Source organism: Synchytrium microbalum (genome assembly GCF_006535985.1).
Source record: "Synchytrium microbalum strain JEL517 chromosome Unknown SmJEL517_scf0005, whole genome shotgun sequence".
In the NCBI taxonomy this organism is placed as follows: domain Eukaryota; kingdom Fungi; phylum Chytridiomycota; class Chytridiomycetes; order Synchytriales; family Synchytriaceae; genus Synchytrium; species Synchytrium microbalum.
The window spans coordinates 787,040-811,408 of record NW_022158354.1 but is presented as its reverse complement, the minus strand read 5'-3'; the positions used below and the strand labels follow the sequence as shown (position 1 = coordinate 811,408).

The window sequence follows — 24,369 nt, the reverse complement described above, 5'->3', positions numbered from 1 at the left end:
GTGACGTGATCTCTTCAATGCATGTCATTCTGGCATCATAAAGCAAACATTCCACTCTTTTTCGTATTATCCAAATCCTCTATATGACATGAAACGTCCCAAATTCGATTCCTAACGATTTCATCAACACCACTATCCAGACAAACGAAGCAAACAAAGGTTGGCAAAAGCGCAAAAAGCACTCGCGTGTCAGCCGATTCAAGACATCGCGCTACTCGCTCAAAATTTTGCTTGGATGCTGTTGATGTCAAAGCTGGTAGTGGTAGTGGGGGCTTACTGGGTTCTCGCATCCCCAAGGCTGGCGACGCCAGAGCAGCTCTCACCTGCTCTGTAGGAGTCATTACGTGTACTGAGGCTCGAACGAATGTAAGTCCGTATCCTCTTATGGTTGTTTTGATCGACATCAAACTTTTTTGTTTTGTTGTGGCAGCAATACGCAAGTGATGATTCAGAGACGAGGGGGAGGATTGAGAGGTGGAGAGAGATCGCATATGATGTTGATATATATTTAAAATGCGGATTTATTGTTTCAGATCACATTTAATTAGACATTTTCAAAAATTATAACCAAAACTGATTTTTCCAAAATCATTCAAACTCTTATAGGAACCCGCCACAGCTGAGCCTCTGTGTAGAGCCTCACTTGGTACAGATTGTTCCAAGCTCGATGACTTGGTACAAAACCTTGATGAACTGGCCTTACACATCAAAAGAGAGTTCAATGGATACATCTGTCACTGCTGTCACTAAGGTCACTCACCAAGCGGTTCAAATAGATGGCTTGCCAGGAGTATGCCCATTGCTGTATGAGGAAATGGAGCCCTCTCAGGTAAGTGAATAGGTGAGCTTTGATTACGATTCGACCAGGTCAACTATGGACTGATTGAAGCGGATCAAGCACATCCAAGGTCCTGTTGCTGGTATTGCAACAGTCCAAATCGTTTTGAACGATTGGGAGAGGAAATTGGATGTCCTCGTCACCGCGATGAACCGACACATCGTCGGCGATGCGGTTCGTGACTCCGTTTCATGGTCAAGATGTTTTCTGATTTACGAAGATGATGAAGAACGCTTTATCATGGGCGACTGTACAGCAGAGGAGGAGTCGCTCAAGGAAGCCTGGGAGGTGGTGAAGGACAGAATTGAGAGGCTTTCTGATGCAAAGCTTAGCTTTGGTCGGGGAAAGCTGACAGTCGTCTTGCTGACCAAGTGGAGGGTAACAGGCGCTACGTTGGCGTGATGAGTGGGTGGTGTTGCCTGCCAACCATCACTGCCAACCGCAGTTGCAACAGGTTCCAGGGGAGTCAATTCTTCCTGGACAAATTTGCGGTAGCCATAGCCGGAGGAGGAGTAGGGAAGCCGTTATGGGGATGGATGGAGATGTACCTCTGGCAGCACAGTGTCGAGAGTGTGCTTCTCAGTTCTTGGAAGCTTACTCACTCTAACGAAATTTATCACTCGATAGGTTGTGAGAATATCCGTATAGGAGAGACTAAATGGCAGATGCGTATGGAGAAACGATTGGGGTATTCGCTTCGAGCAAGGACGAATCGCATCCCGATGCGGTGCAGCTGTTGGTGCAGATTCAGCTTAGAATCCCAACAAGCTAATCTCCAACAAGTGCACAAGAGGATGACAAGATCTCCTTCCATAACACAAACGTTAACTGATTTTGAATTCATCTGACACTCCTCAATACGTTAGATTCAGGATTGTATTAGTGTATATATGTACCATAATTTGCACCAAATATAAATAGCTTATTATAGCACTCAAAAATGATTCAAAAACGCGTCAAATTCACTGGTTGGTTGGCATAATGACACCAAAGATTGATGAGATTTCTTGCAAGCTTAGATTGATGAGATTTCTTGTAAGCTTCAAAGGTCCAAAAGTGACTAACTCAAGACCACCAAATATCCATGATGAAGGGAGACTCGGGCAAGGGCAAGATGGCAGCCAATACCAGCACATCAAAGATCGAGAAGCGAAAGGCTCCAAAACCTGCCATGACACCGTTGGATTGCTTCATTCTCGTTCAGAGGTGAGCTTGACGTTGATGAAATTTTGGGTTAAGGCTGAATGGTGGATGACGGCATGCAAGACGAGAGCTTTTTAAACTGTATTATATCGTAATGAATGGAGCTTGATGGACTAACTCTTTTCTTAGTCAACGTCAACATATTCTTGGAGCATTTGATCTCACATCAAGCTTACTGACTTTTCCTTGTACTAGAGCTGGAAATCCTGATATGCCACTCAAGAATATTACAGTATGTACTGAGCGCTGGATGAACATGACCGATGGTGACAAGAGTGTATGGTTATGGAACATTCTCTCGTCATTTCCACTTCTCATTCTTCTGACATTAGCGATACGTGAATATGGCAACACAAGACATATTGCGCTATGAACATGAAATGAGGAAATACAAGGCTGACAAGGCTGCTCCATCTGCATCGGTATCATCGCATGGCTGCTAGACACGTCGGCATCATCATCCATCACCTACAACATTACCTTAGATCAAGAACACGAATGACTCCTCAATCGCTTCCTTCCTTACTCCTCTTTCTCCTCTTCATCGTCAACCCTCTTTGGTAACTCTGCCTCCTCTCTCGGCTGCCACGTCACAATTCGATGAAATCAAAAATGTCATGTCATTGATCGCGAGTCCAAGTGTTCGACAGACTCGTCATGAATTGGAAGAGGAGCGTAATGATATCGAGGATCAAGCTATCATGGATTGTTAAATACCAAAACCACATACACACATGTTGTGTCCAAGGAGGCTCAAGCTTATGTAAATCAGTCATCATGGAAGAATCAACTTCAAAGACATATAAGGTACATGTTATGACAAATTCCGTATATTTAAATCAAAATGTTTATCTCAATACAAACAGGTCAAACAAAATCTCGTAGTTGTTCATGAAGGACTTGCAAAATGCTAAAAGTGCCGCAATATGTTCTCATTGTTTGAAATAGCAGATTGGAAAGTCTTACCTCGAGAGAATCAAACATTCGTGGCGAATTCTTGTCTTGCGTCGAACAGCCTTCTTGGCTAGGACATGTGCGTGATTTGAAGGTCGCTCCGGCAAAAGAGGGCGAAGAGGTGAAGATGGTAGTCAGACCCACGACAGACTTATCGAACTAGTTCAATTGGTGTATGTGTCCGATGGTCCCGATCTGCTTACAATCGTTGGGGAAAGTTGAAAACTGGATACTCAAGAAACGTCGAGACAGCCAGAAGAATGGAACGATGCAGCATCATGCAAAATTTGGTGATCGTGCTATCGACAAACTCTCACTGCAACTCATGATGCTGTAAAATCGAAGACATCAATTTAAATGCAAACGATTTTGCCGAAAGAGCAACCACTGCAAGTAGCAACTCGAGCAACAAGCCGAAAGTCAATCTTTCGATATCAAAGGATTTCTTGATTTCATTTCTCTATGCCAGATTTCCACTCAATGCGGAGGACTTTTCAAATCGACTGTCAAACTGCTCACCCAATTTTCACCTCATCGTCGGCCTTGGCCTCGTTAAAACCATGATTCTCATTGACTGATCTCGTTTTCATTACGGTGGACTGAAATACGACTTGCAAATGAATTCCCATTGGACATATTTGACATTGACATTGACACCAAAACAGACAGCAGTGCATGATCATGTCATGCATCATGTGTAAACGAGTGGCAATATGTTGCACTGGACCTGATCACTTTGGTCACAACACTGCAAGCAAAACATTCTCATCATTGTGAATGAACATGCATCAAACTACACCAAACACAATTCAGATTATACTATCAAATAACAGTCGCAAAAGAATAGAATGACCACCACCGAAGAACTTGAAAAGCCTATGAAATGGGGGCTTTCAACGCTGATCAAGGAGCCGTTTACGACGCCTCAGAGCCCAATTGCACTTCTGAAAAAGCTGAACGCACCTCAATGGTTTACATTCTTGGCTGCCTTCATAGGATGGTAGGAGTTTCCGTGATGAAACGCGACCTCATGTTTCGTTGCTGTCACTTTGAAATTTTGAGGTTTCAAAGTAGAATTCTTCATTATATGCTAATGCTGGTCCAACTTCAGGACGTTAGATGCGATGGCTTACTTTAGTGTCAACTTGGCTGTCACGGAAATCGCACTGGACTTTGAAGTTCCCAATTCAAGAGTAGCTGAAGCAATCACCATCACTCTTGCCGTACGTTCCGTGGGTGCTTTGCTTTTCGGTCTTGCTGCAGATAAATGGGGTCGAAGATGGCCCTTGATGGTGGATATCGTCATGTAAGCCAAGCTCCGATTCTGAAGTTTACATGGCCAGCGTTGGGCGATTTGGTAGTTAAATTTCAATTTCATTTAGGTTTGCTGGTCTCGAACTTGCTAGTGGTTTCGCTCCTGATTTCAACAGCTTCTTCATTATTCGAGCGCTTTTTGGAATTGCTATGGGAGGGTACGCGTTATTGTTTCCTGTGTTGGCAAAACCGCTGACCAATCACTTCAAATGTTAGTGAATGGGGTCTGGGCAACGCTATTGCAATGGAAGCCGTTCCACCAGGTCTGCTCAGTGGATTAAAATGGAGTACATACAATTTTGCAATGTAAGCTAGACGCTAATGAATTTACGTCTCGTTTCCAGAATGTAGAGGTCTGTTTAGTGGAATCTTGCAACAAGGTAATTATTTAACAATCGCTTCTTTGATACTTCTCAACCTTTAGCATCAAATATTTACTGAAGTCCTGTATCCCACCTCGTAGGATATGCGATGGGAAATCTGTTGGCGACCGCCTTGTACTTCTTAATCGTCCCACGGTAAATTGAATTCGATTTTCAGCACCACAACCTCCCAGACTAATCTAGTCTTTTTAACAGTCTCGGATGGAGAGCCTTGATGTGGATATGCTCCTTCCCAGCCTTCTTGGCAATTGGTATCAGGTTCTTTGTACCTGAATCTGAAACGTTTGAAGAAATTGCCAGACGCCGTCAAGCTGCTCAAGGAGCAAATGACTTCAAGGCTTTTGCCAGAGCCTTGTGGGTTGGAGTCAAGAAGCATTATGTGAGTTCATATGGGTTGCGGCAACTGACAATGGAATGTGGTCATCTAACACGATATGAATCGACCAACATTAGCTTTTGGCATTCTACTGTGTCATCCTCATGGCCTGCTTCAACTTCTTCAGTCATGGCAGTCAAGATCTTTATCCTACTTTTTTGAAGACTCAACTCGGATACTCCGTTGGAGATGCGACTACCAACAACTTTATTGGATCTGCAGGTGCTATTGTCGGCGGAACGCTACTAGGATACTATGGACAATATATTGGGAGAAGGAGATGTGTCATATTGTGTTGTATTGGAGCTGGTGTTTGTGTTTATCCATGGTCTATGATTGCGAACATAGCTGGTCTCCGAGTATCAGTCTTCTTCAGTAAGTCATGCACTATATATTCTCGATTTTTTAGCGGGTTTACTCTATAATCTGAACTAACCCGTATTTTCGTACACTTTCTTGCAGTCCAATTCTTCATTCAAGGTGCTTGGGGTAATGTACCAGCCTATCTCTCTGAACTGTCGCCTCCTACAATGCGTGGACTTTTCCCGGGTCTATGTTATCAACTTGGCAACTTGATTTCTAGTGCTTCTGCTCAAGTCGAAGCTCAGGTTGGCGAACAGTACCCTACTACCAATGCTGCTGGCGCGTCCATTCCAAACTATGCTTTGACTCAAGGTACGAGTCGCCAACACCGACAAGCAAAGAACCCACTTTCGCAAATCGTCGTCTAACACTTATGTAAACCTTTCAGCCATTCTTATTGGTGGTGTTTCTGCAATCCTGCTTCTCGTTATATCATTCGGCCCTGAACAAAAAGATGCTTTGGTCAATATCAAAGATTTTCAAAACGCCGAGAACTTCGAAATCGTTCATATTGAAGTTGGTGAGAAGCAAAAGATGTAATTCGCAAAAATGGTTGTATATTGAATATTGAAGTGAACATTGAAGTGAACTTTAACCAAAACCCAATTTTGACTTTTTTTTGGACTTGCATGCAATGTGTTTACTTTGTGAGACCTCTGGATTGGGGTCTGCAATTCTGGGTGTTGATTTACGGAACGACCTCTTCGTATACAAGAGGCAAATGCCAAGAAGAAGGAGCAACTATTCTTTTGAAGTAACCGATTTATATTTTATACCCTTAATACGATACAAAAGCGGGCTCATGCTGAAGAGGTTATATTCAAATTATTGAGGTGGCCTACATTGCTCCAGTAATTTGCATTGTGCTTTAAGCTGACTCTCCACTACCTGCGGCTGATGTTGCAGCTGGACCCTCAGCACCCGTTGGAGTTGGTCCAGCATAAACTCGATTTTGAGTGTAGTATTCACCACCTCCGGGGTAGTAAGGCTTTGAGCCGTTCTTGTAATGAAGATGGATGATTACGACTGTGTCGTTGTTTCCTGAATTGGCAACGTAAGTGTTGCCCCTTGCCAGTGGGTACACCTAAGTTGAAGCCAAGGTTGTGGAAGGTTAGCTGTTGGTGTACATATTTGCAGAGCTGTGGTGCATATATGGGCAAACCAACTTTTTCATGCAAAGGCAACTAAGTTACCCCTTCATGGTAACAGTTAGACTTGCCTTGAACCAAAGCTGAAGCCACGAGCAAGAAAAAGACTTTAATTGAAATCATGTTTGATGAAACGATTGTTTAGAGTATCTGGAGTTTATTTGAGACTAGCAGAGGGTGATAAATATCTCGAGATCAATGTTGCTGATGGGATAAAGAAAGTGGAGACGAGGTTGGCTACTGTAAATACTCTGCTACATTTCAAACTCTGCGTGAGGTTTATTGCCATACTTCGAGATCTGTCAACCGGCAAGAAGCATGTGAATGCATGTCAAGTTTGACGGTCTCGACTGTGGTCAGTGTCAATGTCACCTTTCCGAGTCATGTAATAGACTAAATTCCACATTGCGTCATCTCTCATCTCTCAAACTTACCGTTTCCTAGCACACTTGCCGCAAATCGACTTTTGCAGCATAACAACTATCAACACTTGAGGAAGAAGAACTCGATTCAGCACCAATCAGAGCAGGTCCCAAATGTGGTGCTTTTTATAGATGCGCCCTCCAACACAGTCGCGATGGCAGTCTTCTTAGCAAATGTTTTGTTTGATGCAAACTTGGACAGAAGATCACAAAGTCAACCAAAGAGAAAACAGTCTAATGTGAGGGAATGCCACATGTCGCGAATACACGAATACACTCCGTCGTCATAGTCGATAACTCTGTCAAAATCACGTTCTCTGTTGTCTTTCGGCCGTTAGATCTTGTGTCACTCGCCACCTGTTTTCTTTTCGTCACGACCGACATTAGTGCCCTTAGACACGATGGCAGATGCAAAGATAGAGCATGTATGGGGCCCTCGGGCCTTGATAGATGAGCCTATCACCCAACCAGAAAATGTATGGGAGCTATTCAAGCTGCTTGGAGTCAAAGAATGGTTGACATTTGCTGCTTGCTTCCTGGGTTGGACTCTTGGTAATGGGCACTTGAATACACTGGTTATGTTGATTCAGTAACTAAATTGTTCGTTTATATGTAGATGCAATGGTAAAATCATGGGTTTCTTTGCTGTTATTAGTCCATTTGTAACAGCATTTGTTACATTGTCTTGACGAGATTCTAACGTCATAACTTATTTTAAAAAGGCCTACTTCACAGTGTCGTAAGAGCCATGCTTTACACTTGACATTACTAAAGTTGTTGAGTCTGACTCTTTTGCTCTACTAGTTTGTCTCTGTCAGAAATCGCAAAGGACTTTGGGGTTGCAAACTCGGACGTTGCTGCGTCCATTACCTTGACTGTAAGTCAGCAACCAGTGGAAATCTATTGTGTAGATTGACAAGCAACAACTGGACTGTCTCATATGCCCTTGTTCAGAGAAACTTGTGCACGAGAGCTTGACCAGACCAGATTGTCTAACAGTGTGATCTTTCCCTTGGTAGCTTGCCCTACGGCCAATCGGGGCTTTATTGTTCGGCTGGCTGGCCGACCAATATGGGAGACGCTGGCCGCTGATGATTGATGTTATCTTGTAAGGCATTTTTGGGACGATTAAGGACTTTGCATGCTAGCAACTGACTCATTTTACAAACAATGATGTAGGTTCGCTATATTAGAGCTTGCATCTGGCTTCGCCCAGAATTTCACTCAGTTCGCAGTCATTCGGGCCATATTCGGTATTGCTATGGGGTACGTGTCTCGCAAGACCTTTCAATGATCTTGAAGGCATTCTAATCAACGACACCTAGGGGTGAATGGGGTCTAGGAAGTTCTTTAGCTATGGAAGTCCTTCCACCACGTTGTCGTGGTTTATTCAGTGGAATCTTGCAACAAGGTAATGAATGAAGAATGTCATTTCTCGTCCCTCCTCTCAACACACTCGCATCTGAACACCGCTTCGTAATGTATCTCGCAGGATATGCGTTTGGTAATCTAATTGCCACAGCATTATACTTTTTGATTGTACCAACCTTGGGATGGAGGCCACTCTTCTGGATTTGCAGTTTCCCGGCCTTCTTGGCCATCATTATTCGAATGTTTGTGCCAGAATCAGATACTTTCGAGGCCGTCAACAAGCGTAGAAAGGCAGACGGACATTCTTCATTTGGTGGAATGACGCGTGATGTTGGGAGTGCATTGAAGCATCACTGGCTCTTGTTTATATATTGTATCTGTCTCATGGCGGCATTCAACTTTCTATCCCACGGTTCTCAAGATCTGGTAAAATGATTGATTTGAGTTTGACCGGCTGTTTTGCAGTTTGCACAGCAAACCACGGAAAACAGGAAAGCCAACACCTTTTTTTTCTCTCCAGTACCCCACATTCTTGAAATCGCAATTGCAATATAGTCCCCTGGATGCAACCATAAATAATTTAATCGGCAGCGTGGGGGCCATCATTGGCGGATCGACTTTGGGATATCTAGGTCAATACGTCGGTCGTAGACGATCAGTCATCTTTTCTTGTATCATAATTGGATGTGTGGTCTATCCATGGGTCTTTGCTCCCACAAAGGCAGGACTACGAGCTTCTGTCTTCTTCATGCAATTCTTTGTTCAAGGTGCATGGGGATCCGTGCCTAGTCATCTTACCGAGTTGGTAAGCCGCATGGTGTGATCACCAATTATTCTGTTATAATAACTGACCTCTTTTTGTGTGCTAGTCCCCTGGTGCAGTACGTGGGCTCTTCAGTGGCTTATCTTATCAGCTGGGCAATCTTATATCATCTAGTGCTGCTCAAGTCGAAGCGGTATGTATCGTCTGGGTCTTGCCTACCTGATATCATGATTAATTCTTTGTTTGGTTTAGCTCATCGGAGAACAATATCCAACCACTAATGCAGCTGGTGCTTCAATTCCAAATTATGCCTTAACTCAAGCCATATTGATTGGAGTTGTAGCTGTTGTGTTAATTCTCTTGATTGCTATTGGTCCTGAAAACCGACAAGCAGCAGTCAATGTAAAGGCAGCTGGTGATGAAATAGTCCCAACACCATTTCCAATGGAGAAGGACGATACTGCTGTAGAGATGGAGGAGGAAGAAACTAGGGCTGTGCCACCAGCACCAAAAGATGATTCTGGACTGGTGTCGAAACTGTCAGCTAGATTTGGCCGTAACAAGAAGCAATGATGGTTGTATTTGAATTTGAAATTTCCATTATGTCTAATTTAGAATAGCAGAATGTATTATCTATTGTCGTTTAAATCTTCAATTCAGAACAGCAAAGTCTATAAGCCGTCTCACTTTACAAAGTTGTCGCAATGTTCGTGACGATATCTCATAATCTAATCTTGCGTCCGAACCAGTTTTCGTTTGTGAATGACTTGAGAGCCAAACATGTAGCAGCGAGATAAGAATAGGATTACCATCATAGAAAAACTCTGAATGATCTAGTGAATATACCGATATCGACTAGAGCTTGGATTGCTTCAGATGAGCAATGAAAATGTCGAAATTTGCAGGCCATTTGAGATACGTCGAAGGGACAAGATGCAGACGCTTGGTGAATGGGACCAAATGATTGAAGAGCTGCAATTGAGGTAACGATTCGTGTCTCTGTAGTCCACAATCCTCGAGACTCCATCAAATTCCAAGACATCAAGACTGGCGAACTTCAAACAACTTTTTCGCAAGGTATGAGCCTTACAAGAAACAACAGACAACAAGAAACCACCTCGTATCTTGATCTTTTCTATATTGAAACATTATACTTTATGAAACAAAGTGGCTCCTTGGTACAAGTGCTGAAGATGATATACACGTTTGAATGAAACCTTTACCAACGAGGAACAGGAGTTTGAGCAGCTCCAGGAGCAACGGAGGTGAATCCTCCTTCAGGAGCTCCAGTTGGATAGTAACCATCGGTTGGAGTTGGCGCAGTATAGCCTCCAGTTTCAGTATAATATCCACCAGCTCCAGGATAGTAAGGTTTTGGGCCCTTCTTGTTTGGATGGTTGATTACGACTGTGTCGTTGTTTCCTGAGTTGGCGACGTAAGTGTTGCTGCCCTTGCCAGTAGGCACACCTAATTTAGGCCAACATTGTGAGCTTACGTGTGGTACATATTTGCAGACCAGCCGGTTTATTGCCAAAGGAAGCATGTCATAGTCAGACTTGCCTTGAATCAAAGTTGAAGCCAAGAGCAAGAAGAAAACTTTGACGGAGATCATACTTGATACGATTCTTTAAAGTGGCTGAAGCTGTTGTTTGAGAGCAGTAGAAAGTGATGAATATCGCGAAATGGATGTTGGTGATAGGATGAAGAATTTGGGGAGGACTTTGGATTGCTTAAGTACTCTGCTCCATTTCAAATCTGCACGAGGTTCGCAGACGTGCTTCGAGATCTGTCAAACCACAAACATGTTGAAGTCTGGGCGCATTTGACGTTCTTCAATTGATCAACGTCACCCTATAATGACGGCTCTTTTCATTCCAAAACGTTGAGCAGCCGTACATCCTGACATCGTTGTCATACGCCTTACTTATATTGGCTTTTTTCATTGTCTCTCACCAGACTGATATCCGCACTTGAAGACGTTTCAATTTGCGTCAATTACATTACGTTTTCATTTTCCCTTCTTGACACTTCGTTACGATTCGTTGCTAGATATGCGGTGGCATAATTTGTAAGAAACTTCGGTGCTCGACTGTTCATATGTACAGAACATGGACCTGAAATTGCAAGCCTGCTGACATTCAGAAGTTAAGATTCGAAAATTTGAAATTCCTGTTCCAATATACGATTCAGCCTCACAAACGACAAAATTTGAACCGACCGAACCCTCAAGTAACATATTTTAATTATGATGCTTGTTTCTATTTCATATGTGCAATTGTCTCGAGAAGGTATACAAATGTGCTAAAGAAAATATATTCAAATCAAAACATTTATTAATCTCGAGCAGATCCAGGAGCTCCAGTGGGACCTACGCCAACGGTTGGAGTTGGTTCAGTATAGGCGCCAGTTTCAGGATAGTATTCACCACCTCCGGGGTAGTAAGGTTTTGAGGCCTTCTTGTATGGATGATCGTTGATTGCCATTGTGTCATTGTTTCCTGAGTTAGCGACATAAGTGTTTCCGTATCAGTTGGTACGCCTATGATCAAACCAGAATGTGGATGGTCAGCTTTGGTGCCTCTTTCCAGATTGAATTTACTTCGTGCAACAAAGAAAGTAAACGTAGGCTCTCCACATTGTGACCGAATTCATCTCGAACCAAAGTAGCAGCCACAAGCAAGTAGAAGGCAGTGAAGATCATGACTGATATGTTTTAGAAAAGTCGAGCTTGTCTGAGAGTTGTAGAGTGCTATAAGTAGTATCTCAAACATGATGTTGCTGGCAGGATGAAGAATTTGCAAGGCGATTGGTGTTGCTTAAATACTCTGCCCACTTTCAAATCTTGCACGAGGTCTATCGATACGCGCTCGAAATCTGTCAAGTGGCAAACATGTTTGAAATTCCATATCGACATCAACCTAGGTCTGCAATTAGTGAACTTGTCATACATTTCAAGAGTTGGATCTTCAGTTTTCACATCGTTCCGTAATGTCTCTCACCCGATTATCCTCCTATCCTCCACAATTCACCGTACTCCCAACTTGCGTCAACCACCGTTACATGGGTTTGTACCATCCCAAAACAAAACAAAATTCAGCAACGCGAATAACAAATTGGAGTTTTCCCGTCAAGCACGATATTACTATGTCATTCACTTATACACAAACATTTACTTAAATACAAGAGTGCTGAACAAGATTCATTCAATCAAGACATTTACTAAACTCCTGTAGTTTGAGCTGAAGAAGCACTTGTTACAAACGAAGTTGGTACCGCTGATTCGGTATAGTAGCCTTCACTGGTTTGAGTAGGGTAGTAACCTCCACTAGTTTGAGTAGGATAATAGCCTTCACTAGTTTGGGGATAGTATTCACTAGCTCGAGGATATGCAGCACATCCATCAAGACATGGCTTGTAAGGACGTGGACCTCCGTATGGACCTCGATAGTGAGGCACGTTGTAGTGTGGCATCCAATGAGGAGCATAGTCGGCTGCACTTGCTTCATCTCCAGAGTCCGCGATGTAGATGCCTTTATCAGAGTACGAGTCGCCAACTGCAGCAACACCTGGGTACGGGGGTATACACGGGTATCCAGGTGCAGCAGGAGCACCTGGATGCGAGTGCGAGAGAGAGAGTATGTGTTGGTGTTAATTGTGTGGTGCAAGATTCATCACGCTTGCCTTTAGCCAATGTAGCCACCAAGAGTAAGAAAAGGACAATGATGGAGATCATGGTTATTATATGGAGATCGTTTGGGTGTGTCTGGGAGGATTGGTGGAGAGCGTAGACGATCTGTAGACTGATGTTGCTGATGGAATGAGAGTACGGAGAAGAGTTTGGCTGGCTTAAATACTGTGCTCAATTTCAAATCTGACACGAGGTTTATTGCCAACTTCGAGGTGTCAAGCGGCAAAGATTCGAATCTTGGCAAATTTGACGTTCCATCAAACGGTCACTGTCAACATCAACTTTAAGTAACCTCTTTAGCAGCAAAGCCCTTTATCATCACACTTCTTTTGCATAATCTCTCATCAGAATACCATCCACACCTAATTGCTTTCAAAAGTGCAGGATTCACACTGGCTCTAATCCAAGAACAAAGCGGATGTTGGCTATGGCGTATTCTTCATTCTCCAACAAATACTAAACTGAAACCCAGTGCTCCTTGTTGTTTGTTCACCATATTTCTATTTTACAAGTATGCGTGTTATAGAATGCAAATACAAAAGCAACATATAAATGGGACGACTACTACCACCACCACTCAACCACGACGACAGCCAATAATAATTCCCTCCCAGCTTTTTAGACACAATACTTTTTCACCCACTCCTTTGCAGTTTTGGTAAACTTTGGACGATTCGTATTATACACTTCGGCGATACTTGTTTGCAGGGCGTCTTCAGGTATGGGAGCTTCCAAGAGCATATGTAGACCGATCAAGACTTCCAATAGTTTGGTAGCAGGTTTCCACATGTCAGTTTTCAAGATACCTAGACATAGAGTACCGTCATCGTCTATATTTGGATGATAGATTTTGGTCAAGAATTTGACTTTGGGTGGTTTGAAGGGGTAGTCGGTTGTGAATTCGATATCGATTTTGAAAATTCCGCCTGCATATGCACTCTTTTCCTACAATCAAATAGATGGTCTGGGGGGTTAGCGCATTTGTCAGAGGTTCGAGTGCGTTAAAGTATTGTGTGCGTTGCAGAGATTGCATTTATTCTGGTGGTTTGATACTGCGACAATTGAGTAAGACTATGTAGGCGAGTCCCAAAACCGCAGAACAAGACAAACCACCACTGCCCACAAGCACAACGTCTTTGGTTTTCAAAGTAATCAGCAAACACTTACAGGACCCACTAGCTGCCCTTGCCAGTGAAGCAGATCATCACCAATAGGACCAGCGGATATGCCAGTTGGAGGATTCTTGGTGAGTTCGGCAAGCTCCTAAAATTAGATGTTTGATGTTTGTGAGTCGAGGCTCGTTTTGACGAGTAGTTTCAAAATAAAGGTGTAGTAAAAGACATCATAGTGAATAGATATAATTTGCCAAATGCAGTCCTCAGTCCCAAACTTTCTTGAAACCAAGCGATTTCCAACCGAAAACACCACTTCTGCAAGGAAGCCAGTTGCGTGCCTGATGGAAAGTAGAGGGATGGTACATACCTTCTGAATTCTGCGTTGTGCAGCCATGCTATATTCTCTATGTAGTCTATATATAGAGATTATATAGCGGTCGGGTTCAAGCTTGTAAAATCAAAGCAAGCGTTAGATTAGGGGTGACGGTTTGTTCGTTTGCGTGCAGTTTCTTCGCAAGGACTCCATTAGGCAGTGTATATTCAAGTGTCTCGCGTAGAGGCACTAACTAAGCTGAGCATGGCATATTCAGTATTTTCTTGAAAGCACGCTCAATGGCTAATGATACATCTATGAGAATATTTTCCTAAACTTGTCATGGAATGTGTCGTTGAGCAAAGTGATGGCCTTCATCAGCTTGACATTCTCTAAAAAACAGAAATTTGCGTTAGGTCAAAGGTACGCAGCAATTCAGATGCTCGAGACAAACCTGGAGACACTCCGGTAACGCTGGCAGACTCGACGGTGTCACCATTAGCAGTTTCATCATCCTTCTCTTCATCAGAGTCGTTTCCGTCATCCTCTGAGTCTTCTTTATGTCCCAAGAGTCGTTCTAGTGACTGCTTGATTGTCGAGAGAGCCAGATCAAAGTCTTGTAGCAAGAACCTAGAGTAAGTTTAACTTAGCTTGATCTTTGCAGCACGTAAACGCACAATCAAATGCATACCATGCGTCTCCTCTGCGGACACAGTTGTCTCGAACCAGGACTGTAAGCGAACCATGTTTCAAGAAGTCAGGAGCATACGCACTAGAAAACAGAACAAAGTCAGTAACCTCAAAATATGTTGCTCGTAGCTGGGTGCTTACTCAAGTTGAAGTTCAGATTCATCTAACGTCGAAAAGAAGGGTACTGCATTCTTTGATAAAGACAATCCTGATCGAGCAGAATCAGATAACTCTGACACCATGGCATACGAATCATCATGTCCTGACGTGGCAACAAACGGTGAGCGACTGTACACTGCAATCTTCGTTTGGCCTAACTTCTTTACGAAACTACTAGGGCTGTTACTAACTGGCTGAATTTTACGTCCAGAGAGCGGGAGAGTATCATCAACTCCTAGCTTTGCTGCGTATTCCGCCGCGTATGCCCGTGCATAGTTGGCAAATGTCGTAACGATGGCCTTGTTGTGAGCATCTAGCACCGCAGTCACGCCCTTGGGCAATGGTGGTAGAATTATTTGGGATGCAGAGCGTCCAATCAAGTCTGCTAAAGACTCGGGGCTTTGTCTTCTACGAATAACACGTGCAAATAGATGGGCGAATACTACACAAAGGTTCTGGATGGTGTCGAGAGGGTTTGTGTCAATGTCAGCAGCAATTTTGTGTAGCTCTTCGGAATGGAGGAGTGCGGCGATGGCGAAGTTTGATGGCTCGTATGGATACAAATGCGAGACCTGAGGATGAATTCATTAGTTGAAAACCGTTGAAATGCGTAAAAAGAGAGGGAGAACTGTTGTATGTTTACCATGCCACACAAGTCCAGAGGTCTGATCAGCACAAAGGAACAAACAGCATGTCAGATGAATGCGACAAAAAAGTCGACTTATCATACAAGACATACCGTCCAATAGAATCCAACAGCCCAACACGTCTCAGATACTCAATACTGAAACGTACAAAATGAGACAGCTGATCACGTCCCATATTGGTCGTAACAGAGAGCTGAGGAAGCGCCAGTAATCCTTCAATTGCTTTGATTGGATACTCGACTCCAGGAGCACCGTGTAACAAGATGAAGAGACGGACGATAAGCGTAGTCGTGAGGGGAAATGTGCCAACCTGCAAAAACCCACGTGAGTGACTGATACTGTGCAGATAAGCTGGCCGAAAAGGCGTACGAGTTTGGGCAAACGAGACAAGAGCAGTCTCTGAATACGATCTTGAGGAATTCCAACAAAGACGACATTCCCAATATTATCGAAACCTCGACGACCAGCACGACCTGAGCATTGCCTGAAATTGAGCGCGGTCAAGAAGACGGAATCACCGCCAAAGATACAACTCTTTGCGGGGGCATTAATGCCGAGTGATAGAGTTCTAGTACAGACAAGAAGGAAGAAACGTGAGCTCGAAGGAACACTAACCAACTTTACATCAAAAAAATTGTTCAGGTTCAGCACTGTATTCACCCTGTTGCGATGACGACTCGAAGGACACCAAGTCGGAAGTAATTTTCTACTAGAACACGGTATCGCTATTTCGGAAAAAATTTGGGTTGGAACGGGCTCTTCAGGAAAGAAAAAGTTGCTGTCCTTACTCGATTCATTCCAGCATGATGTACACCAACACCCCTTCGAAGACCATCGATAATAAAGTCTGGGAGGGCCAAGTACTTCATTTCTGCAATGTCTTTCTCAAACTCGATTTGAGAAATACCCTAGGTCCAAAGTAAATCGGTTACTTTCAATCTAAGACCTGTGCCAAAAAACGAATACTCGTTCTCATCCAATACCTTGCCAACAAAGGTGAATTCAGGCGATGGAGCACTTGGATCGAATGTAAATACAGAGTCGTCATTATCAGCTGGGGATTTATCATCGTCCTTTCCAGCATTACGTGCCATAGATTCCAGCTTCTTGGCTCGTGCTTTAGCATTCTTTTCAGCCTCATTAGCCTTCTCAACCAATCTTTGATACTTTACTGATGTTGCTCTCCATGCCGTCTCAGCCTTTGTAAGTCCACTTACAATATTTTGCAGTATCACTTCACAACCATTTCGATCAAAATTAAAAATGATAGCTGGCAACGAATTCTGAGCATTCAGATCGTATAAGAGTGGAAGAAACAGGGCATAGAATTCATCCGAGTCTTCATCAACTTGCACAGAAGCCTTTCCTGCTGTCAGTGCATCGGTGAGTGGATCCGACAAGATATCTATAACTCTATGATACGGTGCCTGTAGTTTAGGATCATTCAACCAAGACAATAGAGTCTCCTTGAGATCTTTCTCGTACACAATGACTTCCTTGAGTGCTACAGACGGCGTTTTGGCAAAAAACGTCGCTGGCTTCAGCTTCGCGTCCATTGGACCACCTGATTTGACCATAGCCTTCCATAGGGAGAGTGTGTCTCGTGGTTCAAGAGACAAGTCTTCGGGCATATATGATCGTCCTAGTGCCAATGCAGCAATAGGATGCACATGCGGGAATGCAGATGGATTGGGTTGATGCTCTTGAAGTGGTCCAAACTTGGTAGAGACTTCAGTTGGAGCATACACAAACTTTCTGAGAGCATTAAATCGGTGTCTGTGATGGACGAATTTATAAGGGCGTCCTCTATTGCTTTCCACGGATTTCAACCAGTCAGAGAATCGTTCAGGAGCCTATTTTCAGATCCGAATGATTGAGTGAGATGACAGAGGTATTAGCAAATGGTTGTGGCCTATTCATTCATCGCCATCATCGAAATCATTCAACAGAAAAAACCTTCAATGAAAGAAACGTCAATGTCACATCACATGTCAAACTTACACCAACAGTAGCACTCAATCCAATCACAGGTGCAGGATTCATAAGAATTATCTGCTCCCAAATATTTCCAGCGCCTTCTTCGGATATCGAATGAATTTCGTCGATAATCACTCTTCGAATACGAGACGTAAACTTCTCAGCAATAGCTGGCGATAACAACATGATAGATAGGATATGAGGTACTGTAACAAGCACTTGACATTTTTGTGGATCATTGATTCTGAATGTGTTTGTTGGCAGGCACGTTAGATACTTAAATTGACTTGACAAAAGCAAAATTCAATTCGGTTACCGATAATCTCTAGTATGAATGGCCCATAGATTCATGGAGGGTACAGTCTTTGAGAATCTATAGAGTAAGCTGGGCGTAAGACTCGATCAACCACAAAACCGAAAAAAGGAAATACCAAAAGACTGAATGGCAATCACAAAACGCTAGCAGACAATCATATGTACCGAGCAAACACCTCCGCGGCGACCTGATTTACCAAAGCTTTCGTGGGGGCGACATAAACCACTATACGGAAATCATGTCAGCAGGAGCAGGGCAAAAAAAACGCAAAATAAAAGCACAAATACCAATGCCATCATCAGATTCTCTAAGCACACGCTCCATTGCAGCAAAACTGATGAAGGTTTTTCCGCTACCTACGTACAATTGGGGGTCAAACTAACAGAAGCACAATTTCAGGGCCAAAACCCATACATACTCGTCGGTGCAACAATCAGCATGGATTCATCATTATCGATACCATCAAGCACTTCACGTTGCCATTTATCGGGTTCGAAATCTACTCGAGAGTCTGGTTGACTGTCCAAACTCCGTGTCATATACTCGCCCATACACTATTAGACAAAAAATTGGTTGACCAGAGCGAAAGATGAATCGAGTTTGGGACTAGTGTCGCTCTTACTCGAAGCTGAAATTCGATCGGGTCCTCCTTCAACGTCATGAATTCATATATGGCCTTGTTCTTCTTCAATAAGGGCACAGGTTCAAATGACAATGCGGCATCCTTTCCGGTTGGAGCACTAGTTTCAACAGCGGGCTTTTCCTTCTTTGAAGAACCCTTCTTACCACCAGATTTAGAGTTCGTATATTCAGCAGTTGGCTTGGCTTCCACTTCCTCTCCCAACACAAGACCATCGGGAATCATACATCTCAAATTAAGAGTATCGATTATGGCAACGAATGCCTTTCCTTGCGTAACACTCATAGATAGTTTACCACGAGATACATCTTGCAAGACTTTTACAATAGTTCGAGCAAGATATACTCGGTATCCATCCACAACAACCGGATCTTCACGTTTTGGATCGGCAATCCATTTTTGGATTTCAAGGTCCAGTCGTTTCAACATGATCTCTGTACCAAGCCATTTTTCAGACGTTCTCTTGCTGGCAATGAATCCAGCAATGAGCTCTATTTGAGCTGAGACATCGAGAGGGCGAAGTTCGATAAGTCTTTCCTTCCACCATTTCTCATTGCCTAAACGTTCCTCTGCTTCTCTGTTGCGAATGAAAAATGAAGTCAAACGCAAAATAGGCAATAAAATGCGTATCAATTTGAATTTGCGTACTTCTTAGCAATGTTTTCAGCTTTAATCTGATCTGCTTTACTCATTTTTGACGACGAAGATGACGACGAAGGCCTCGATTCCTTGGCTGGTTTGGCTGATGAAGACTTGGATTTGGCTGTTGATGCCGAGGCAGCAGATGTTATTCGTTTGCCAACCATTGGGATGGTGATCTTTCGCAAGATTGCACCAGACGCTCCTGTAAGACTAGCCGCTGATTTCTGCATATGAGCCATAAACCTTGGAGAAAACAAACGTTAGTCTGGCCTCAGAATGTTTGTGGTTGCCACTACTCACTTCTGCTCCTGTCGAAGCTTCTTCTTCTGTTGCCAAGCTGTTTCTCTTTCAGTTAGCTTCCTATAAATTCAAAATTCATCAATAAAAAATGTATCTACCACAACGAATACAGAAATCACTGACTTACTGTACTAGCGGCTTTTCATTGTGCCAGTGCTGTAATCAACAAAATCAGGAATTAGTGAACTGAGATTGAGCTCGGGCGGCCTGTGTCTGAGTGATACCTTACCTTATCATCCACAAACACAGACTGGAAACCAAGAGGACCAGCCGCATTTGCCAGAAGAGACGAGTCAGTCTCATCAACCCTGACGTGGACATCTTTAAGATGCCCGTCGAATATCGGATTGGAGAATGGTAATAGACTCTTAAAATTGTCGTCCACTGTTGGTTTAGATACATCTATCCCATTAGACAAATTCGACCCAAATTGACGTTGAAGGATATTCATATCGGGTGCATGGTTCTTGGTGATAGTCATCCATTGTTGACTCACGGATTCGAATACAGGTTGACCTAATACATCACCCAACGAGGGATGCGAAATGGTCTCTACTACAAGCTGATAGAAGATACGTCCGTCTAAATGGAGGAATGGAAGAGGTGTGGTGGCTGGGATGCTATCCACAACTGCAGTGATACATTTATACAGGAAGGGGAAAAAAGTGGTTTCAAGATATGCGAGAAGGGGAGTTTTATCTACAGTCAGCTTTTGTGCTCTTTCTGGTAATGGTATGTACTCAAGGAGTTTGACATGGGCAATATAAAGAAAGAGCAGGGCTTCCAATACCGGATCTTTCGGGCCTGACTCAAAGCATGCTGATGCAGCCCTGTAGATGATATCTTCATTCTGCAGTAATGCTGCTGAGATTGGTGCCGGTATTAATAACTCTAAAGTTTCTCGAGCGGTGTCAGCAGCTGCTTGGATGCCTGGAGCGAGCACAGTGTTGTGTCGACTTCGATCATAGACCAAACTCAGCATCTAAGCTAATTCGTCAGCACGAAAATGTCACAAAATTTGATATGACCTGGAAAGCACCTTTGAGTTATCTTTGAACTCGATTGGCTTCAATAAAACAACTGGCATTCCTTGAGCCATGATTTGAAACAAGAAGACCTTTGCCACCAGATTCTTTTCAGTAGATAGTGCGGTTCCTGTGAATCCATCGCTTCCCAGATAAAACATGGGCTGCGATTGTTTGCGGTTGAGTGTGTCATTCATTTCAGAAGGAAAACACAGCAGTCTTACCCGAGTGTGTTCAAAGTACTTTTTCCATTGCAGAGATTCCAAGTTTTCAAAATGATACGAAGCAATGCCAGGTAATTGGGATAACTCTCTCGACAAGATTGACCGAGCCAAAGTTCTAGCAGCAACGATATTGTCACTTTCTCCAAGTTGCATAGCAAAGTGGCGATTGCCTACAAGTAGTGGTTGAAATGTGAGCCGACACATGTAAAAGAACCAAGAAATACCGAAATTACATTGAAAAAACACGACTTCAAAAGCACAATCTCTTGACAGGAGTTTCTGTACAGTTGTTTCGAGCAGCCAGATAGCATGAAGGAGCTGAAACGAAGGATCGCCATCCTTTCCAAGTGCAAGTAAATTATTATCAAGAACATATTCGATCAAGGCGTCTCCATCGATAATAAATAATTCCTGGCCAGCAAAATCTGAGACTGTTTCAATGGAGTGTCACGATTAGAATTGCTAAAAGCTGTAAACAATGTAGAAATATATCTGAAAATTACTTACTAACATCCATCCATCTTGGTCGCTGCCTCGTCCACCATCTCCAAAATTGAAGGAAAAAAAACCAATGAATGCAAGTTTAAAAGGAGACGATTGAAGATTGGAGTCATACTTGTCCAGCTCATCCAGTGCGCTGGCATTGCTAGCACTCATCCTTACTGCTCAAGACCTGTTTCTTGCGTGTTGATGGAGGTGAAGGAAGCTTGATGGAATTTTTCGAAGACGCAACGTCGAACCGTTCACTCGAGGCAACAAATTAAGTGGAACGGAAGAATTATTTTGATTCCAGCCCTATATTTCAGTACGCTCAAAGTGCAAATTCATTAAATTATCAATGGATGCGCCAAAGCTGAACGGCAGCCAAGCTCTCACCTCTAGAACTGCCCATGTCCGGTCCAAATGGAGCAATAGAACGTGCACCTACGCGTCTAATTGATTAATTAAATTGTGTTCAACCATATTTACCACATCAAGTACCACTTCTGTCAGCAAAACAACTTTCACAAAACACAGAAATCACGCATTTGGACCATTTGACGGGGAGAAGAAAGGAAGGAGTTTGGTGACGCTTAAATCTTATATTCTTTCGTAAGACATAAGATTATTTCGCTCGAAACTGATGCACAATTTATCGCAAACTAAAACAATGGATTCACGTGAATACAGAATCCATGGATTCACCAGCAACCCCATTTCATGCTAAGTCAAGAACCATCTACGAAGGACTATGCAATCTAGTGGATTTGGACCCAATTCATGAAAAGGTTTCGTTCGTGGGACTAGGGTACGACATTTCACAACATTGCCCGGCTTTCGTGGACGTTGCACATTTCAGCAAACCTGAACCTTTGTTGGAACTTTCTGGTTGAACCTCATCTCATTTCCATCATTTCTTCAGGAAAGCCATCTTCCCGACACCACTCTACCCTGCTGAAGCATTTTCGGCACTGCATGCAGCAATATGTCGTGTAGCTGATGAGATATGGCGCTTGAGAACTAAACGAGACTTGGTTCCCATCACTATTGATACTGATTCAGCTACCCTATCGCCATTCAGTACTTTTTTGGTCAAGATTAATGGTGAATCTTTGATGCCTTGGTCGGCAGCCCAACTGCCACTTCATCATGTGCCCTTTGCAAGTTTCTTGACTGATTTTTGGGAGACAAATGATGGAATTATATGTAAGGACCGTATTTTTGGACAGTTTGTCAAAAGACGTGGTGTTGATGTATGACTTTGTTTGTAGATATTAGCCAAAACTTCAAAGAAGGGCGTAAGACATCGACGCTGATCGTAACGATGGATTCAAAAGAGTGCTGAAACAATGTTCTTAATTGATTAGTGGTGCTCAAGCTACTCGGTATTGATATGACGGTGGAAGCTTTTCGAGCGCTGAGCCGAGAGCAAGTTCAAACCTTAATTGCTTCAAAAACTCGTAAATGGAAGTCCCATGACCTGGAAGATGCGCTTGCAAAAGTGGGCGGATGTGCTGTAATACCTCGCACGTTTGCACAGTTTGCAGGTACAGAACAGGGAAAGGTCCTCTTGACTCTAGCTCCTGTGGTGGTGGAAAAGCTAAACTCGACAGCGAGTGCACCAAAACAATTCTGTGTTTCTCCTGTGAAACATCCGATTGTTAGGCCATTATCAGGAATTCGTATTGTCGAGCTCACGAAGGAGTTAGCTGGTCCTACGGTTGGACGAATTTTGGCAGAGTTTGGAGCCGAGGTTATTCGAATCAGCCCTATAGGTCAAACTGTAAGTCGCGCGTAACAGGTTGCCGTCAATCTTGCTCTAACGCGCTCGTTCATCAAGCACATACCGGCGTTTTTGGTGGATTTGAATTTTGGTAAATGGACGACACACATAAATGCTAAGGATCCGAAAGATTACGCTCTTTTGAAGAATCTAATCCAAGGGGCGGATGTCTTCTTGCAAGGACTGAAGTGGGGCAGCACTGAAAAGCTCAATCTTGGAATTTTGGATATTCTACAGATGGTGGAGGAAAGGAGTGTTGGAATTGTTTACGTTAGTGAGAACTGGTAAGATGCACAACCTTGTCAGGGACCGAGTCTGCAAAGTGCAAGATCTGACTCTTCACAGTTATGGACAACGAGGACCCTGGTCTGATCGGCCAGGATACGAACAACTAGGACAATGTATGAGCGGGCTTGTATATGATCAAGCCCGATACTACGAGAAGGGAGTAAATGGACAGTTGGAACCTCGATTCGTACCGTTGACCATTTTAGACCACGTAAGTTTCGAAATCAAACGATTTTCACATCTAAAGTATTAAGTGAATCTCGTAGGGAACTGGCTACTTGTGTGCTTTGGGAGCAATGACAGCTTTATGGAAACGATATGAACGTGGTGGATCTTATAACGTCTTTGGATCGCTGTGCCAGACATCTATCTGGCTTCGTAACCAAGGTTTTAGACCAGATGAAGAAACTGTGGCTCTCTTCAAGAACTTTCCGCCACTACCACCTAGAGGCAATATCGGGTCTCCTATAGTCATGCCAAAGGTGCTTCAGATGTACTCTGCAGCATTGAAGCGGGCTGAAGAGGTGTCTGAAGATGGGCCATACGGGAAAGTTACGTATCTAGGAGGCGCATGGTCGATGGAGGGCATTAAACTGGGATTTGATATTCCAACGCGACCTTTAGGCGTTGATCCACCGTATTGGCCATCACGTTTATAGTGAGAATCCAAGATCTGTGAGAAGATGCTCATCTCAGTACGGAATCATACAGATCAATCAATTGAAGAACCAAATAAATAAGATTGAGCCGTTGAATCTCCTTGTTGAAGATGGCTTTCAACAGAAGTGCCTGAACAGAGTTCAAATATCGCGACTGGAGGCGACAGACACGTCCGTAGCAAGACGGATGCTATTCCGCATGATCTAACATATAAAATAAAGTCTTTTGACAGCGACACTTTTAGTAGTTCTCAACTTGGTGCCCTCATGAAATTCAACTTTCACACTT

General features: G+C 43.3%; 5 protein-coding genes across 5 annotated transcripts; 3 read left to right on the top strand and 2 right to left on the bottom strand.

Annotated features, from left to right (window-relative positions):
- Positions 1-3,843: 3,843 nt before the first annotated feature.
- On the top strand, positions 3,844-5,971 carry SmJEL517_g01616 (uncharacterized protein; the record flags this gene model as incomplete). Its single annotated transcript, XM_031167544.1, has 10 exons — positions 3,844-3,995; positions 4,107-4,301; positions 4,378-4,467; positions 4,526-4,572; positions 4,654-4,689; positions 4,773-4,827; positions 4,888-5,071; positions 5,146-5,443; positions 5,531-5,743; positions 5,820-5,971. The coding sequence occupies 10 exons, from the start codon at positions 3,844-3,846 to the stop codon at positions 5,969-5,971; spliced, it is 1,422 nt and encodes a 473-aa protein (XP_031026451.1).
- Positions 5,972-7,402: 1,431 nt separating this feature from the next.
- SmJEL517_g01615 (uncharacterized protein) lies at positions 7,403-9,708 on the top strand (the record flags this gene model as incomplete). The annotated part of the gene is made up of 11 exons (XM_031167543.1): positions 7,403-7,553; positions 7,618-7,625; positions 7,724-7,740; positions 7,806-7,878; positions 8,021-8,109; positions 8,181-8,267; positions 8,327-8,412; positions 8,494-8,798; positions 8,893-9,177; positions 9,242-9,328; positions 9,388-9,708. 11 exons carry the CDS (start codon positions 7,403-7,405, stop codon positions 9,706-9,708), a joined length of 1,509 nt encoding a protein of 502 aa, XP_031026447.1.
- A 3,732-nt stretch (positions 9,709-13,440) lies between these two features.
- On the bottom strand, positions 13,441-14,331 carry SmJEL517_g01614 (uncharacterized protein; the record flags this gene model as incomplete). Its single annotated transcript, XM_031167542.1, has 3 exons — positions 13,441-13,767; positions 13,990-14,085; positions 14,305-14,331. The coding sequence occupies 3 exons, from the start codon at positions 14,329-14,331 to the stop codon at positions 13,441-13,443; spliced, it is 450 nt and encodes a 149-aa protein (XP_031026448.1).
- Positions 14,332-14,565: 234 nt separating this feature from the next.
- SmJEL517_g01613 (uncharacterized protein) lies at positions 14,566-21,527 on the bottom strand (the record flags this gene model as incomplete). Its single annotated transcript, XM_031167541.1, has 25 exons — positions 14,566-14,642; positions 14,705-14,880; positions 14,942-15,022; positions 15,082-15,671; positions 15,743-15,764; positions 15,839-16,056; positions 16,116-16,314; positions 16,407-16,471; positions 16,535-16,654; positions 16,730-17,599; positions 17,748-17,967; positions 18,040-18,096; positions 18,204-18,264; positions 18,327-18,395; positions 18,458-18,593; positions 18,662-19,256; positions 19,328-19,564; positions 19,622-19,681; positions 19,749-19,777; positions 19,851-20,603; positions 20,661-20,810; positions 20,871-21,040; positions 21,104-21,301; positions 21,378-21,415; positions 21,487-21,527. The coding sequence occupies 25 exons, from the start codon at positions 21,525-21,527 to the stop codon at positions 14,566-14,568; spliced, it is 5,232 nt and encodes a 1,743-aa protein (XP_031026455.1).
- A 518-nt stretch (positions 21,528-22,045) lies between these two features.
- On the top strand, positions 22,046-24,080 carry SmJEL517_g01612 (uncharacterized protein; the record flags this gene model as incomplete). The annotated part of the gene is made up of 7 exons (XM_031167540.1): positions 22,046-22,158; positions 22,273-22,556; positions 22,622-22,648; positions 22,718-23,133; positions 23,191-23,417; positions 23,479-23,632; positions 23,688-24,080. The coding sequence occupies 7 exons, from the start codon at positions 22,046-22,048 to the stop codon at positions 24,078-24,080; spliced, it is 1,614 nt and encodes a 537-aa protein (XP_031026456.1).
- Positions 24,081-24,369: the final 289 nt, after the last annotated feature.